Source organism: Idiotropiscis lumnitzeri, chromosome 11 (assembly GCF_059441095.1).
Source record: "Idiotropiscis lumnitzeri isolate Australia: NSW breed Sydney's pygmy pipehorse chromosome 11, RoL_Ilum_1.0, whole genome shotgun sequence".
In the NCBI taxonomy this organism is placed as follows: Eukaryota; Metazoa; Chordata; class Actinopteri; order Syngnathiformes; family Syngnathidae; genus Idiotropiscis; species Idiotropiscis lumnitzeri.
Window position 1 is genome coordinate 10,557,087 of NC_142401.1, and position 17,407 is coordinate 10,574,493.

Sequence of the window (17,407 nt, forward strand, 5' to 3'; positions counted from 1 at the left end):
TTGGACACAGCTGTTTTCTATTTACCACACAGACCTGTTTTGGGAGTGAACACTCATGTGAGTACATTGTGCATAACATGCGCTCTCCATGCGAATGGTATCGGAATCTTCTGAATGCTCACATTAACGAACAATCCTTCCCAACAAACAGATGTGTCCGACCTTCAGCAGCTGCTCATTTTCACAGCTGCGAGAAACGCGGCCACTCTCCTCTCTACCCATGGGAGAAATTCACAATAGATGAATGCAAATGTGCGTGACCTCAGGACACGTTAGAGGATAAACTGCTGATCAAGCAAGTATGCCGTGTGCAGTGTCAGGCCAGCCAGGCTGTTTCACAGGTTGCGGTCTGACAATTGAGAGGAGGTAGGAGGTAGCAATGGAGACAGACTGGCAGCGAACACGCACGCAAGGCCAGACAACCTGTTATGGACATTAAAAGAAGGACAATAATACTTGACTCACTGTGTAGAGCTCAGTGGTGACTTTCACAAGCTCCTCGTGCATCTGCACTCCGATGTCTTTGCTCTGTAAAAGATATTAGTAATCATTAGAACAAGCGTGGGCAAACTTGTGCTCAAGGGCAGGGGGGCAGTGTTGGATCAGAGGTTTTGGGGTGATGAGCTCCATTTTTTATTTCTCAGTTTTGTGCGGTTTTGTAGGGTTTTTTTGGTACGGTTGAACACAATTCTATGGAAGAGAAGAATACAATTATTTGGGAAAGTCTGATTCACCAATACAATCTGATAAAGGTTATGTTATGTTGTAAGTCGGGCCACAGCACAAGTATAAAATATATAATATGTAATAATACAGTAATTAATACGACTAATTACTTGGGGAAGAAAACTCATGTTGATAGATCAGCACTTCTAAAGACACATTAACAATATTATTTTTTTTTTCTTGAGTAAACAAATGTAATGTACATGTCTAAAAAGTTTCCACCCTCTCTCTGCCCTAATAAGAGTTATAATCTTAACTGACATCCTGTCAGTTATCTTGTCAGTAGCACCTCGGCTTTAAAATTAACAATGAGTGCACAACAGCCAGCTTCGCTCATCCTAATTCAAAAAGAGGAAAGTGGTGCCGTTTCTGACCAAGTCAAATGTTTGCTAGCTGGATCTCCTCCTTAACAACATGAACAGTCAGCTATAATTAAAAGCAGCAAAACTTAGGAATGGTAACGATAAGAGTGATAGTATTGAGGAGTAGAAGTTGAGAAATGTTCCTCATGTCATTGGTTAAGCAACGTACTTTACTTTCACCATAACTGCTTACTGACGTACATTGTCCGGTGTAGCTAGCTAGTGCGCTTTGAGGCCTATCAGCGAGCGATTGATTGTTTCAAAAATGACATGTATAAATAATATAAAATAAATAATTTCTTCAATGTTAGGGATGCTGGAATTCAATTTAGGGGTAAAACATTTGCTGGAAAAAGATCTGCTCATGGGCCAGATTATATATATATTTTTTTAATAGACCGTTGAGCAAAATAAAAATAAAAGTTTATATGAATGATAAATAAAAATAAATAAATGTATATACAATGATAAGGATGTGTCACTTTTTGAATTTTCGTATTTTTTAAATTATATTTTATTTAAAATAATTTAATTGCCATATTATTTATCTATATTTATTTAATAGATTTACATTTGAACATTTTAATGTAAAATTGTTCAGTTCACTAATATTATTTATCCAATATTTTATAGAATTATTATTATTTAAATATATATTGTATGTAAAATTGTTTGTTTTGCTAATGTTGACAATCATTTATTTATTTTTTTTAATATAGTGAAAAGTAACACTCATTCAATATTTTTTTTCTTCACTTGGGTCACAGCAAGTGTGCTGGAGCCTATCCCAGCTGTCTTTGTCTGATAGGCGGGGTGCACCCTGAACTGGCCATCAGTCAATCACAATGAAGTTTAACATGTTATATGTATATGTATACCATACTTCTCTATTTTACTGATGTTATTTTACCAGTTAATGTAATAAATAATTAACCAATTATTTAATGGGATGAAAAAAAATGCATGTCTTGAGCATGCCAGATTAAACAATGAGTGGTCTGTATGTGTTCCCCAGGCCATATTCAGCTGTGAAATAGTCTCATCAACTCTGATTGAAAGGGGAACGGTGTTGTTAAAGTTAAAGTTACTCTCGCCCTGGGGCAATGACGAAGGAGACATGTCACCTTTGCAGTGCGAACAAGGCCCCGAGGACGAGAGAGTTCAAAGGTGAGTGACTCTATGAAGTTCACGTCTTTGCCACCTCCCAAGGGACCACTTGTCAAACACAACAACTTTGTGTTTCCAAAAAATGTCAACGTCAGCACATACGCTCCATGTATTCCCCAATAAACACCCGGGTCATTCCAGTCGCACATGTGCAATATATTAGCAATGAAACAGCACATGCACCATAACGTGGTTTTTGTCTTGTTTTTTAGCGCTCGACTATTAGCAGGGAAGACAGACTTTTCTGCAGGCTGTTCTTAACGCCTCTCTTTGTGCTGGCTGGCCGAAGGCCAACCCATCATGGCTCCCATCGTGACATTGCAGAACCCCCAAGAGGGCATAAATTATCGGCCATTGCCGCTGCTGTCAAGCGATAGTGATTTCAGATCGCTTGGACAGAATATTCATCGCAACCCCTCAACCACAGCCACTTTCCTATCTTTACACAAAGCACATATTATACACATCTGTTATGAAAGCGTAACCAATAGTGACGATGTCGGACAAATAAGCCAGTTGTGCTGAAATTATGAATGAGATTCTCACATAAGATCAGAATTTATGAGCAGGAACAATAATTCAAGTAATGCATGACTATTTGCAACAACATGTAGGGAAGATACGTCTTCAATTCATTGGCATTCAAATAAATAAATAAATAAATCAACAAGCAGCTATTTTGTAAAAAATGTTTGACGAAAGCATGTGGTTCTTTGTATTTCCACCATTTTAGTTGACTACAGTTGGTGGATATCACGTTGACATCTATTGCGCAATAAAGTTAGAGAGGCAAATGCGTGTGACAGATAAACAAAAAAATGCTGCTTTGCAGATTGTAATCATGAGTTTGGTCAAAAATGACACATGCGCTGTCAGTCTAATCTTCAAGTGATTTGTTAATTGGTCCACTTATCATTTAGCTGGAAATGACACAAAACCTTGACATTGTGATAAGAAATTTTAGAATATTTGTGAGAAGTTTAACCTAGTTCAATAATTCATGAATATTTTTTGTACATTTATGATAAGATTCCATTCCCGGATGTTGTAAATTCATAGTTGATCAGAATGTACGGTATAAAATTGTGCTTGACGTTACAAGAACTCTTTAGGATGGTGAATAAAAATCATGTTTTCCTCATAATATGGACAATATTCAAAATGTAGAAAAATAAAAAAATCAATAAAGAAATTATCTTTAACACAGCAACACACGTTGCATGTCATTTACGGACAACTAAAACAATTTCAACAAATAAAAATTCCCTAAGAATAAATGTGGCAATGGTATGAATATCATTCAGGTACTTACACTTCCCAGAATCACAACTGATGATTTAGTTGAAAGGGTTGCCAATATTCAAAGAATAAACCATATTTTTGAAGTGACAGTGGCATGAATCAATCATGAATTTGCAGCAGATGACCCATGACGATGTACGTTACGCATTATTAGTCTGGCTTTGCACGCCTTCATCCGTTTCATTCCAAAGCTGACCTTTTTGAAAAGTCTGAGGACATCATCGCCCACGTGTGTCAAGCGGACAATGACGTTGTTGTTGTAGATGTCACTGAGTGTGGCGTGGTCTCTGCTCTCCCGACGGGTCTGGTCCAGGACCAAGTACCAGCAGTTGATAGTGGACAGGAGATTTTGGTCCTTCCTAAAACAACCACAGTAAGATGGCAGGAGCAGTTAATTGGTTACATTCCATCACAGGCCACAAGTAGACGAACAATTTAAACTCATAGTCACACCCATGGCCAATTTGAAGTCTTCAGTAAGGCGAGGAGGTAAACATGCTAACCACGAGTCCACAATGCTGCCCTCGTAGGACTCAATCGTGAGGACATAATACACTACCAAAAATCCCTCCCCCGCCACCCCCACCATGTTATGTTCTTGACTCAATTATCGTCTTAACTCTGAAATGATACACTGCGCTACACTTTTGGGTTATCTCTTGTCCTCATCTTAAAATAATCCGCCGCAATGTTGTGAATTTCACTTGGTCCCCACAAAGATAGCTGGATGGAAACACACACACACACACAAACACCCCCAGCCAGCATGCTGGATGCTCTTGCCTCATTGCTCGAGGGAGCATGTGAGTTCAATTACGTTCACACCGAAGAGTTTGTTTATCTTCTTTTTTCTTTTTTTTTTTTTAGGGAACATTCGATTGTTTTTCCACCGTCAAAATGTTGTGACTGAGACACTCATGAAGACAACAAAGACTCTTATCATAAAATGACTAAAGACATTTTGCTGATGGCCAATCAGTGAACAACACAAAGATCAATCATATTCTGTCCCAATATCAATATGGAACCAAACATTGAAAATGTACACTTTTATTATGCTGTGTCTGAATTTAGTGCCTTAAGTGTTTGAAATCAAAGACAATTCAGAAACACTGTGTTTATTTTTGGCGCTTGTCGCACTTTTGAAGAACATTTTAAAAAGGATCCTCCTTGTTTTTCTGCCAAGTCATTGAACATATTTGATCATTCTTGTCCCTGACAAGATATTCTTTGGCTTTTTCATTTCTTAAATTGACACAGAGAGGCTTTGTGCCGTTTCTTGTTATTTTCAGAATATCTGTTGATTTCATTTTGGATTAATCAGAGTTGCATTTTTTTGGAGTTGAGCAATTAGAATGGGACAAGCATTACACATTTTGCGGTACAATTATAAAAACATGAATTATACAGATTTATTGTTGATTAATCACGTGGCAAAATCGAGTGCAATTTCTGGATGCAACCAGCAGAGGCACTGTTGATTCAATTTGAAGTATTTTACTGTCTAAGAATTACAAAGCGACATCAGATAAGGCCAATTCACGCACGCCTCTCGCACGCAATGTCTGTCTTAATACAACACTAGTCTGGAAACAGGAGCTAAGAACGACATCAATATCTGTTGCAGTTATGGTTCGTTGTATCTTTTTGGCTGGTTGAGTGGCTTTTAAAACAAATGCAAGATAAAACCAAATCTACAGTCAATTAAAAACATATTCATGTAAAAGATCCAGTGCAAAGTGCCGGCATCAGCATCTTTTTGTTATTCCCTTTTCATTCCAGTGAAGGTCAAGGTGAGGCCGCCCTCCCCCGTAGGCGTTTCTTCCAAAGCCAAATACGAGTTTGATCCTTGACACTGGATGCCGTTGAGATTAACTGTAAAATCTGTAAAGTCTCATTAATTGGCTTCTTCTCCTTTTTGAAGATCTCCATCCATAATTTTGTATTTTTATTTATTTATTTATTTATTTTTAACAAATTATCGCTTGATTGTGTGCTTAAAATTTTCCAGTATCTTTCCGACCGAGACAAAAATATTTCCATATATTTCAAAATAAAACTTCTTATAAACTCCAAAAATCAATAAAATATTTTTTTTTTGTTCGGCCTCTCTGTCTGGTTTATAGCCTGGTGGTTGGGAACACCTGAATAGAGCGATTAGTTAAAAACTTTTTTTAAATGGGAGAATCGATCCTTGGATGTTCTGAACTCCGGTTTCAATTTATTGAACATAATGTTTGTCTTCTTTTGCCAGCAAACAGTGAGACAGGACCACAAATTCGCTGGTTACTGCGCGCCTTTATGCTAAACGATTCCACACCATTACCAGAATTCCTAACAATACCAGCGTGATACCAGAAATAAAAGCATAAGCGGTCTGAAAAAGAGGCTGCAACGAAGGTTTTAGACTTTGTAGCAAAGGAGAAAGGAACCAAGCCATTGACAGACATTTCTAATGACGATCATTTCAAGTGATGGGAGTGGAAGTTTCGGAACGGGGGGAGGCCGGGACAACGGGTGACAAGAGAAGTGAAGCGATGGGAATATCTTACAGGGGTCTCCTTTTTGACTGAACGCTCCATTAATCAACATCCCAGACATGGCAGCTCTGCGTGCTTTGACTACATTTAAGTAATTGGCTGAATAGAATGAAATCGAGCCGGACGGGTCACCAATGCCAATGAATAAACAACCTTTGTTATTCCTGACAAGCACAGACAGGTAACATGAACTTGACATTTATTGGCTTTCGTCCATCTCAAAATGTGCATGATTTGAATTAATGCTGACATGCATAAAAATGTTTCATAACAAACTAGAAATTGATGCCAAAATATAAAGAGTTGCAGGGTGAGTTTGATTCATGGCGACGCAAAAAAAAAAAAAAAAAAATTACAATTTCGAGTCAACATTTCATTCCTTAGACTCTAAGCTCAGTAATTCCCTGTGACTGGTGAGGAAATTTGAGGATTGAAGAGTCGGCGTCTAGCGTGAAGTTGTTTGGGAATGGAAATGAAATGACAAGCACATAGAGAAGACGAGATTGGCGGGGGTTGGTACAGTGGGTAAAGTCTGACCTAGTTGGGAGCAACACAGCAGCCTGAGGCCAGACTTCCTTGGGCCCTGGCTACATTTCAGGTCAATTCTTCTACATTTATACCTCCTTTTTTTGATTGTTCATCTCTTTGTTCCATGCCTGTATAGTCCTATTTCAAACAAGATGTACGCACCCGTGCATTTTGGCATGTTGTGAAAGCTACCAGAAAGAGTTATATTTGTATATCTCATTTCGGTTTTTGGAACCCTTTGGTTGAGGTATCAATCTATAGTATATCGTTTGGTACCTACTGATTGCTTTTTGGTCGATAGAAAATCATCTTCTGTCTGACAACGGTAATGGAGAGAACACAAAATGCACCCTAACTCAGAATACAGAATATTGTGTCCTCCGTTATTCATATAAGATAAGATAAGATGTCCTATTAGTCTGACAATGGGGAAATTTGCTGTGTTACAGCAGCAAAGATATAGATCACACAGAGGCGGCGGCGTAATGTAGCTGTTAATGTAATTAATATGTAGTAACCTAAAACAAACGAAATAACTAGAATTGAAAAATAAATAACTATTTGAAATAAAATAAAAACGAAAATGCTTTTACAAAAACGAAAACGAAGAAACTCTGTCTTACATAAATAAAACAAACTATAATTATAAGGAAAAAGGTACTTTTTCTTGTCGTTGCAATTGATATCTTAATGAGCTTTTGGGGTTCATTTTAAATGGATTAATTTCAGTATTGTTGCATGTCCGTAAAGAAGAAGGAAGGTCAAACATTCATTTGAGGATTGTATCTTAGAAACTACAATGAATTAAACTATACTTGATATAGTTACAAATTAATTAGTGACCTATTTCTAATATTGCACCTGACAAATACTACATTTAAAAAAACTAAAACTAAAACTAATGAAAGCTAAACTAAAATGAATCATTAAAAAGAATACTATCAAATCTGCTCTAAAAAAGAATTAAAACTAACTGAATTTGAAAAAAAATTAAACAAAGTAATATTAACTATAATTAAATAAATAAATAAATAAAATAAACAGGGTCTCCCCAGTGTTCTTTTGTTCACTGGGTCCCATTTGTGTAATTAATTAAGAGGCTTCTCTTTCTAAACCATAACCGACTAAACTATTTGTCCAAGAGTGAAATTTGGACACTACACGGAATGACCACCATCCAGGAAGGAAATGACCAAAAATCAGGGCTCGAACGCTAACCACCGCTCCATCATGTCGCCAACGTATCTTATGACGCCGAAACGGTTGGAGTCCATATAACGCAGGAAACTCACTTGAAATGCTGGTGCTCTCTGGAAGTGCGGATCTTGGACGAGTAGCGCTCCGCAAGTTTGTCCAGGCCTCTGGAGAACTCCAGTTGCAGCTCAGCCTTCCGGCGGAAGAAATCCTGCAGGTCCTGCAGCAGCTGGAGGCGAGACTCCGACTGCTGCTCCAAACAACGGAACTGCTCCACCAGCTGGTTACGGATCTCTGCAGATCAACAGAAGGCAAACACGCTTAGTAGGAAAATGGTGCAAAGTTCATGTTTGACGGCGGCATGATTACACCGTTGCCTTCTGGAAAAGCTGCAACTGTGTAAGAAACCTATCATGTAGGAGAGGAAGCGCTTGTTTAAGAACAAAGACATCCTAATTGGATAAAAGCAGATGTCTAACTGCATTTGTCTGTTGCGAGTGTGTATACGTGTGCGTGCGTACATGCGTGGTGACATGCATGTCTGTTTATTGCTGCAGACAGCATAGAAAACAAACTAGGTCAGCATGTATTGTGCTGTGAAAGCCTTCAGAAAGATTTGTCTCAAAACAGCAAATATGAGGAATTATTTTAATTGCATGACTGCTGCTGTTTTCACATGAAGATGTTGGGAAGGAATTATATGAGCCAGCCCAACAATTGATATCAAATAGTTGCAAGATAATGCGGACAAATAAGACAATGCGTCTCCTGAAACAGTCGTAAGCAATTGCCTGTATTTAACGAGAGTACTTACTTGTCGCAATCTTCCATACAGATTTTTTTTCATTCTCTTCCTTCACTCGCTCATATGATTAGATGACTTTACTGCTAATTAGAAGAAAACCATTGCGAGTGCAGTTTTATCATCCCTTATGTTGATATATATTTATATTTTGGTAAGTGAGATTATTTTTTTTCCCATTTGCTGAACTTTGTTAAATAATGTTAAATAAAAACTTTCTATTCTGATAAAAATAGCCAAATTAATTTCATCCATCCATTATATGTACCGCTTCTCCTCACAAGGGTCGCGGGGGTGCTGGAGCCTATCGCAGCTATCTTCGGGCAGTCGGCGGGGTACACCCTGAACTGGTTGCCAGCCAAACGCAGGGCCCAAATTAATTTAGACGACAGAAAATAAAAAGTGTCTCCAAAGATAAGTTAATTTTAATTGTGCGCTTCAAAAACAAACAGAAACATACAAAAAAGAAAAAAACAGGCGGGTAGTACAATCCAGTTTGCAAACAATATTTACGCCAATCAATTTCATAAAAACATCCGAATTCTCAATGATCAACTAATCGACTCATCAATTATTATGAGCCTCTTTAGTTAAGATATGTTGATCATGCATTTACTGACGCCCACACCCACGCACACGAGAGACAAAGAGCGACGTCTGTATGAGCTATTAAAACAGTTGAGCGGCATTAAGGAGGCCTAAGAGACATTTTCAAGCATGCATATAATTTCTTCGCACATAAAGGAACTTTGTCGGGCATCAATGATGAAAAGGGCTTTTATTCCGCTTCAAAATGATGGAAACTGGAGGACAAAATGTATTTGGAAATGCTCTCCCTGTCCGGTTAGTGAAAACGTGAATGAAAGACGAGGAATATGAATAAAGACAAAATAAAGATGCGGTCCCTTGCTCGTTATCCCCACGGTCCCATTTCGTGGCGCAGTTGCCTGGTTACGGGCCTCTGGAGGCATCGGAGCCAGAGCGAGCGAGTCCTCCCAGTCAGCCCTCTTGTTACACACTTGCACCTGTCGCTCGAACTGGCGTTTGGTCAAGGACAAAAGGGGCAACAAATCCCTCGACCACAGCCAAGGATGATCAGCATCGAGGCAGCAATCAGCTCCAAAATAGAACCAAATGTCACCGTGCTGAACTTGACTTGACCACATGTGGGAATTTTTTTTTTTTTTTTTTTTTACGGCGAACCAATAAGACAATTTGGATTGATGTGACAGCACAATGTCATCAGCTAGACATCAAATAATCTATTTGCATTCACTCTCCTACGGGCGGGTTATTTTTAGAAGCTAAACTGTTACTAGGGACTGTGCAGTATTGCACTACATGCCATGAAAGATTCAAGCGTTTCGCAGAGTGCGCATAATCACGCGAGGGCACGGGCGAGCACTTCACAGTTCCATGTAAAACACGGAAAAGTTCCCCTCTACAACACATACGTCAAGATCTTAAAAGTAAGTGAATATGAAAAATGCTCATCCACGGGGGGGAGGAATTTGTTCAAAAGTACCGATTTATAATGTGATTAGTCCTTCAACCCGAACAATGAACATCCTGGTGTGTTCTGGGAATTTGAAGAAGCCTTTTGGACATGAAAAACACCCTAGCTGGAAGAAGCAGAACATATTTCAATGGAACCTCCAAAGTCAAATTTCCAATAATGGAACGTGAGTTCATTTGCTCCATGCCCAAAATGCCACCATCGAATATCGTAAGTACGAATGCACCAAAACCAATAATAATACGGTGTCAATATTCATGAAAAAATAACAATAGATATATAAAATAAAAATACTCCGATACTATAACATCGATACAGCTTTACCAACATGACAGTCATGTGGAAATGTTTTTAAGATACTAAACAGAGATGACAACACTGAAGTCAAGTACAAATTATGCTAAGAGTCAAATTCACTCTCACATCACCAACAAGTTGAACAAGTAAAACGCACGTCAGGTTCAAGAAACAAAAAACGTGTTTTGTGTTTTTGTACAAAATTTGATTTATATAAAAACATATTTTTACCACTATAAATAAATAAATAAAAGTTCAATATAACTGATCTGTACTTGGGAATTGAGTCTTTTCTTGCTCCCACGAGTGAGCCCAACAGTGTGTTGGTAAATTATTATCCTTACATTCTACTTGTTAGCATCTGCTTGGGAAATTTAATATATAATTAGTATTTAATGAAATTTGTTGCTCATATTTTGATCAGTAATTACATTGTTCCCATGGGTTGTTCAAGTTATACATCTGGTTCTGGTGTTGGTATAAAAAAAAGCACATTAAGTACATCTTTTTATATTGAGATTTACATTTGCAGAGTTTTGTTTCATCTTTTAAGCAAAAAAGAAAAATTGTGGTTCAGGTTCCATATATTCTCGTCCATTGCAGACCAGAACCTGTGTTTAAACACAGGCAATCTGCCGTTTATTCAGTGCCGCTCCCGTGCTTAAAAACACAATTCATGTATTGCCAACATGCTCTGATGCACTTGCATGTCGTAGCCACATTTGTGGACTTTTGCTGAACACTGAAGTGAGTTGGCCGTGCTGCCTCAAAGGCAAGGCTGCTTGTGCAAAAATCTCATATTGAGGAATCATTCTCGTGGAAGCAGCCTGCTCCGGTTAGACCGTCACAGCTAGTGCCGCTCTCCAGGGCTGCGTCTGCAGTTAGCCATGCGTGGCTAGTCACATGTGTCCTAACCCAGACTGACACGTTGACATAATTTGGTTCGAATCAAGGCCGTGAGCGTCTGAATGCACTCACGGGCGAGCTACGCTTTTTGGGGCCTATCCCCGCATGAGTTCATGTGTCGTTCCCTCGATCCAAATGCTTCAAATGCTGGCTGTGCAACCGCAGGACAGGAAAATCCACATTGTGCTGTGCTGACATTCCAAGCAGGTTTCACTTTAAATGGTATGACACCACAACGCAGCATGTGCAGCTTCACAGGCAGGCAACTAAGACATAGTTTCGCTGTCGTAATGCAGCCCTGACATTTCAAGACAGGCCATTCTTATATTATGATGAATAAACAGAAAAAGCCACAGGCTGTGGCCACGTGCGCACAATGGAATGCATATATCGACACTCAGTAAGGCAAGAACGGCGAAACGTGAACGCTCATACCCAGCTTGAAAGAAAAGATACCTCCAATATGTACAGTACAACATATATCAATTCTATTTTGTCATCATTTCGAAACTGATTTGTTTAATGGAATTTTAAGAAAAGATATTCAATAATTTCTCCCCAGAAAGAAAAACGTCTGGTAAAATGGCTAATGCTAGCATAAATGCTAATGTACAGTCACTGTTGAGAACTGTGTCTGGAGCATTTTCACTATAAAAATGCGATGTTCATTGTCAACTGCATTTTTGAATGGCATCCAAAACAAAGATGTGTCGTACCATAATTGTATCCTAGAAAGAAAACGTCTTACGGTACACCGGCTAGTGCGAAGCGAAGACGCTAATGCTACTGTTCAGAACTGTCTCGTGCGTAATTTTATTACTATTTCTAAACATTTAAAAAAAAAACACTTAAATTGGTCAAATGTCTACTTCAAGAGAACACGAAAAAGCAAGACTTTGATTAATGTCACATCAGAAACACAACTACTACAATGAACACAATAATAATAATAATAATCATGATAAAAATAATAATAATAATAATGAACTTTTTTTGTACAGCACCTTTAAAAACATGTTTAACAAGTGTTTTTACAGATCAACCCAGACCCAAATAATACTAGTTAACATAACTAACATAATTGTGATAGAGAATTAAATGTGGTCAACTTATTTTCGGTTTAGTTTACAGAAACTGTCATGATCAATTTTAGAACAGTACATGACGCAACGATTTTTCCATTTCATGAATGAATCGTAGATTATCAATGAAATATTTCACAATAATCATACATTCGAGTCCAAGCATGTACAATTATTCATGAGTAACTAGTACAAGTATTTCTGTGTGTGTGTGTGTGTGCATGTGTACGTGTGTGAGTGTTAATGCATGTGTGTTATTTGTGCCTCTGCACTGCCAGTAAATCAGCCTTACTGCAGCCAAATGTCAGTGTCAAATGAGCCCACTTGTATTTTAATGTATTGTAACTACAAACCTCACCTGCTAATCGCTATTCCACTGTGTTGTGCGGCAAGTAGATGTTTTTGCAAATCATCAATAAAGTTGAGGTTGAGTGTTTTAATATTGACAGGAGTTAACTTCTTTTTACACATATATGATCGTTAAAGATGTTATAATGTGACTTAAAACATTGACTGTACTGATGGGGTCAAAATCACCATGAAGTGCATTTGGTGACCTCATCACTGCTCTGCTAACCGCAATGTGTGCAATAAGTGGTTAAATGTCAAATACCAATTATTTTAGTTCTTATCCACAATGATTTTTATCATGCAAATTCTGTTTTCATAATTGCTGTGAAAATTTTGCATACATCCAACATTGCTGTCCACTCTGTCGTCATGGGGTAACTGCCCCTTTAAGAAACCCTCAGAAAGAAAGAAACCTCTCTTTATTGGAAGCTAAAACAGTGGGTTGTTGCAGAACAAATGTTCACATGTTTTGTCATTTTAATTACGCGTATAGTTGGATGTTGTCAAGCTTATCATATCCACAGCATGCTGATTAAATGCTTAACATGAGAAAAAAATGTCCACCGTGTCATTATCCACACTTGAAACTGTAAGCATTTTATGTCCTGGAACAAGTCACAGTAATGGCTCTGCCAACAATGAATTGTTTCTTTTAACTGATAGTTTTGTTGACTGAACACATACCCCCCAAAAAAATCACAAAAAAAAAAACAAAAAACGATTATTGACTAATCAACTGACTGTGACATACGACTGTGAAAGGACATGGGGAGGACGGTGCACCATCTGATGCACAAAAAAAAATGCTCCAACTTCACTGATGCATGCACACCTGCACCGGGTTAGCTCTTCTTCTTAACCACAAATTTAGCCTCAGAAAGGAAAATCCTTTCATGGTTTATAATTGATGCAGACACCATCCATTATTGATGGACTTTCTCAACTGTTTGCTGGGTGACCTTCTCGAGCTACTCTTGCGACATGATCATTTTTGTTCTTCTATGCATTATCATTAGTCCTGTGTGCATGATATCTGAAATGCATGGCAGATTTTATGGAAGATAGGCCAAGCAATGAATTGGACCCATTTTTCCCAGTTGGGTGTGCAGCTTAAAAGCTGCAGTGAGAAAGTCATCTGCAGTAGCCTGACAATGCAGCCTGCTTCCTAGTCATGCAGCCTGCAGTCTTCGTGGCTCTAAAGGAACCGGTTTGGTCAAGTTGGAACGAAAGTATACGGCCCAAAAAGATCATAAACAAGGGTGGGGGGGGGGGGTAGATACAGGACATCACCAGTGGGATGCATATAAGAGCATATCCAGCCAGACCCACCCCTCAGCATTGCACGCGCGCACACGCACGTAGTCATTAAGCTTGTTGTAAAGTTGCACATTTGTCACAAATGAGAAGCAGCAGCACCGACCTTTCACTTGGCTCTCATATTCGGCTATGATCTCTTTGTCCTTCTTCACTTTGGCCTGCGTTGACATGGTTGGAAAGAGGCTGGCTGGCCCAATAGTCGAAGCGGGAAGAGGCTGCGCCTTCACTCCGTCTGCACTCGCTCCGTCTCGCGGCGGCGATCAGAGGCCCGACATAGCCCGAGAATGAGGCTCAAGTTCGGATGGGGGAGAAGAAGCAGCGGCCCGAGGTTCTGTTCTGTTCTGCTGCGTTGTGTTGTGCTCTGCCACGGGGCTGCGTTCAAGGCGACGTCGAGCTGGAAGTGCACACGCGATCCAGACCACTCCTCCCAAGCAAGGACTCCTGCACAAGAACTCCACAAAGACGAGTCACGTTTGACTCGCATTTCACAAGAGAGAGAGCGGGGGAAAAGAAAAACTGAACGGAAAGACGGTAATGACTCTCTCTCTCTCTCTCTCTCTCTCTCTCTCTCTCTCTCCCTCTCTCTCTCGCTCTCTCACACGCTCTCTCTCTCTCTCCGAATAGTTTATGCTGCTGTAGAGGGAAAAAAGGCTGAATGGACGTCAACTCCTCCCCTCAAGCCCACCACTTACCCAATTTCACCTTCTTATACATGCATGCATATATGATGATTCTATTTTGTCTAATTCTATGCACTCACAGCCTTGAAACTAAAACTGATTGTCTGTCTTTCTACCGTTTGGGTGCGGTTGAAGTCCCACCCAGGCCGTACCCCACTTTTCTCACCCAGTCAATTGGGATTGGATCAAGCTCATCCACAACCCTAATTAGGAAAAGCGTGCAAAGCAAGAAAACGGATGTCGAAGGCAATGTTTAAAGAACATTTAACCATTATTTATAGTCATTCAAGTGTAAAAGGAAGTTAAGCACTGTTATTTGTAAAATGTAACAAAAAAGGTGTAATGCCAAATGATGAAAGTTCTGCCTAACAACAAATGGCTGGCAAAGGTCTGCTATATACAGTTTTCCTCGTGATGTTTTGTAATAAATCCCAGATGATTTGTATTGTGTGGGTGCTATTTATAACATGGTTGTTGGAAAAGAACGTTGCATTTTGAAAAGAGAAATCAGACAGCAGGAGAGTCTACTTCAGCTTTGCTGTGATGCAGTCTATTTTGGACTGGAGTCATTTTCTTCTTCTATGATTCTGGCTCACTGTTGACATTTATAAAATCTCGCTTGTGTGCCTAGCCAGGCGTGTTTCGAGACCTCCTTTGACCTTAGGTAAGATGGAACACAAACACCCCCCCCCAAATGAAAAAAAAACTGTATGGTGGATCAGCAAATATATACAATATTTTATTAAATATAGTGATCGACAAAAACAAGGACCTGCTTAGATAAACTAAGCTGCTCAAGGGGGCAGCATGAGGTAAATTTTCTGAATCCCGATGTGTCATTCTACTTCTCTATGGGAGGCGTCCCCCATTTATAGGCAAAAAAAGTTGAATTGACACGTATCAATAAATGTGGTATGTTTGTTGGATTAGTTGCATTTGCATCTTTTTTGTCCTATCTAGGAGTACAGACCGGCCCCAAATGGCCCATGGACCGGTAGTTGGACACCATTGGTCTACGGGTTCTTCGATGTAGACTAATGTCAGCCGTTGCTTGGGCCCCTTGCAGGAGTGATCAAGAGCGTGTAAAGGCCCCTCTACGGGTAATTTCTGACATGTTGCAATATCTAACACAGTGCCATTGTTTTGTGATTATGGGCCAATGTCAGTCGTCTCTCGGGGCTCCTTTCGCCTCAGGGGCCTTGGCAATTGCCTGTGTTGCCTTCCCTGTTGTGGCATTTTTGCTACAAGCTCATATGAACTCTCGTACGCGTCAGCCTCATATCCTGCCATTTTGATTGCAGCACCTTTATGGCAATATGAGTTCCTCATAGCAGTTTTCCATTATCCACAAAATCAAATAAGATATTGCCATTTTGGTCTACCTTATCTAAAAAAAAAACTCACACGACTTGTCTATTTGATGTTTCTAAACATGGAGGACTGTGTATCATCAAAACATTGAGAAAATTTACTCACTGACAGCATCCTCACTAAAGAGCACATGCAATTTAAAATAGCCCTCTTCACACGTTTTTATTGTTATTATAGTTCTTATAGTTATAATTTCTTAGTTTGATGTTTCTTATTTTTGCACTGTTAAGAAACTGTGAAGACAGAACATTTTTGATTGCTAACTGTACTTGGATTACAATCGTCATGTGTTTTCAAAAAACATCCACCTATTCTCGTTCTGATTCTGCAGATCATCATTTTTTTCTCCGATAGGTATGTGAACAGAGGATGGGAAACGTTTGTGCTTTAATTGAATTTTTAAAATGGACAGGAGGAGCCAGGATGGATGAATGGATTGATGGAAAAGCCATTTGTGATTTTGGATAAATTGTTTGTAAAGAATTTACTAATAATTAATCAAATAATTATTAATTAAAATACAGTTTTCTTTATATCCAATATTAAACAGGTAAACAAATCAACCAATTATTTAACTACATTTATTAAAATGAATTACAAAAACTTTGAAACAATTCCTAAAAAAAAAAATATTGAACCAATTTTAAGATGGGAACAAACTGCTTAATTACCGCTGCAGATAATACAGGACACTTTTTTTTTTTTTGATCCAAACTTAGCACTACTGAAAAAAACACATTGACTGTTCAAAGGAATTTCAAAGGTCGGGCTTTCCAAAAGTGCGTTACTACCCTCTGCTGGAGCAATAGACACAGCAACCACAATTTTGCGTCAATGTAACGGCGGTTCATAAAGAAATATAGCTAACTGGCAGTACCCTATAAACGTGTATTATGGTTGTATTTAAATATGTCACAATAATAAATTCTCCTTACTCATAGTGTCACATGCAGTGTGAGTATAAACAAAACAACTTCGCCTGGATACGGTGTGTAGTGACGTCAGACATTGCCCGAGGTTCCATTCTGTGTGTCATCATATGTTCCTGCCTATATACGTGCTCATCTGGACTGTGAAATCCTAAATATAGTCCGTTTCGCCACGTTGAAGCGATGACGTCACAGAAGTCGAATGACGCCTGCCTGGAAATATGCAAGTCGCAACATCAACAAGACAAGCGATTGTGATTATCATATGACCACACTACAGAAACTGGTTTCAACAAACAAGAAAATCAAGTCGCGAAATAAGGATTGTATTATTTTT

General features: G+C 38.9%; 1 protein-coding gene across 2 annotated transcripts in view; it reads right to left on the bottom strand.

Moving 5' to 3' along the window:
• Nucleotides 1-14,636, bottom strand: part of LOC148327332 (SLIT-ROBO Rho GTPase-activating protein 3-like) — a 29,965-nt gene extending 15,329 nt beyond the window's left edge. For both annotated transcript variants that reach the window (XM_088308468.1, XM_088308467.1), the window contains exons 1-4: nucleotides 14,194-14,636; nucleotides 7,918-8,113; nucleotides 3,754-3,916; nucleotides 466-528 (exon numbers count right to left, since the gene is read on the bottom strand). In XM_088308468.1, coding sequence (XP_088164594.1) covers nucleotides 466-528; nucleotides 3,754-3,916; nucleotides 7,918-8,113; nucleotides 14,194-14,260 — 489 coding nt within the window. In that variant the 5' untranslated portion in view covers nucleotides 14,261-14,636. The remainder of the gene's footprint in view (nucleotides 1-465; nucleotides 529-3,753; nucleotides 3,917-7,917; nucleotides 8,114-14,193) is intronic.
• Between the last annotated feature and the right edge of the window lie 2,771 nt (nucleotides 14,637-17,407).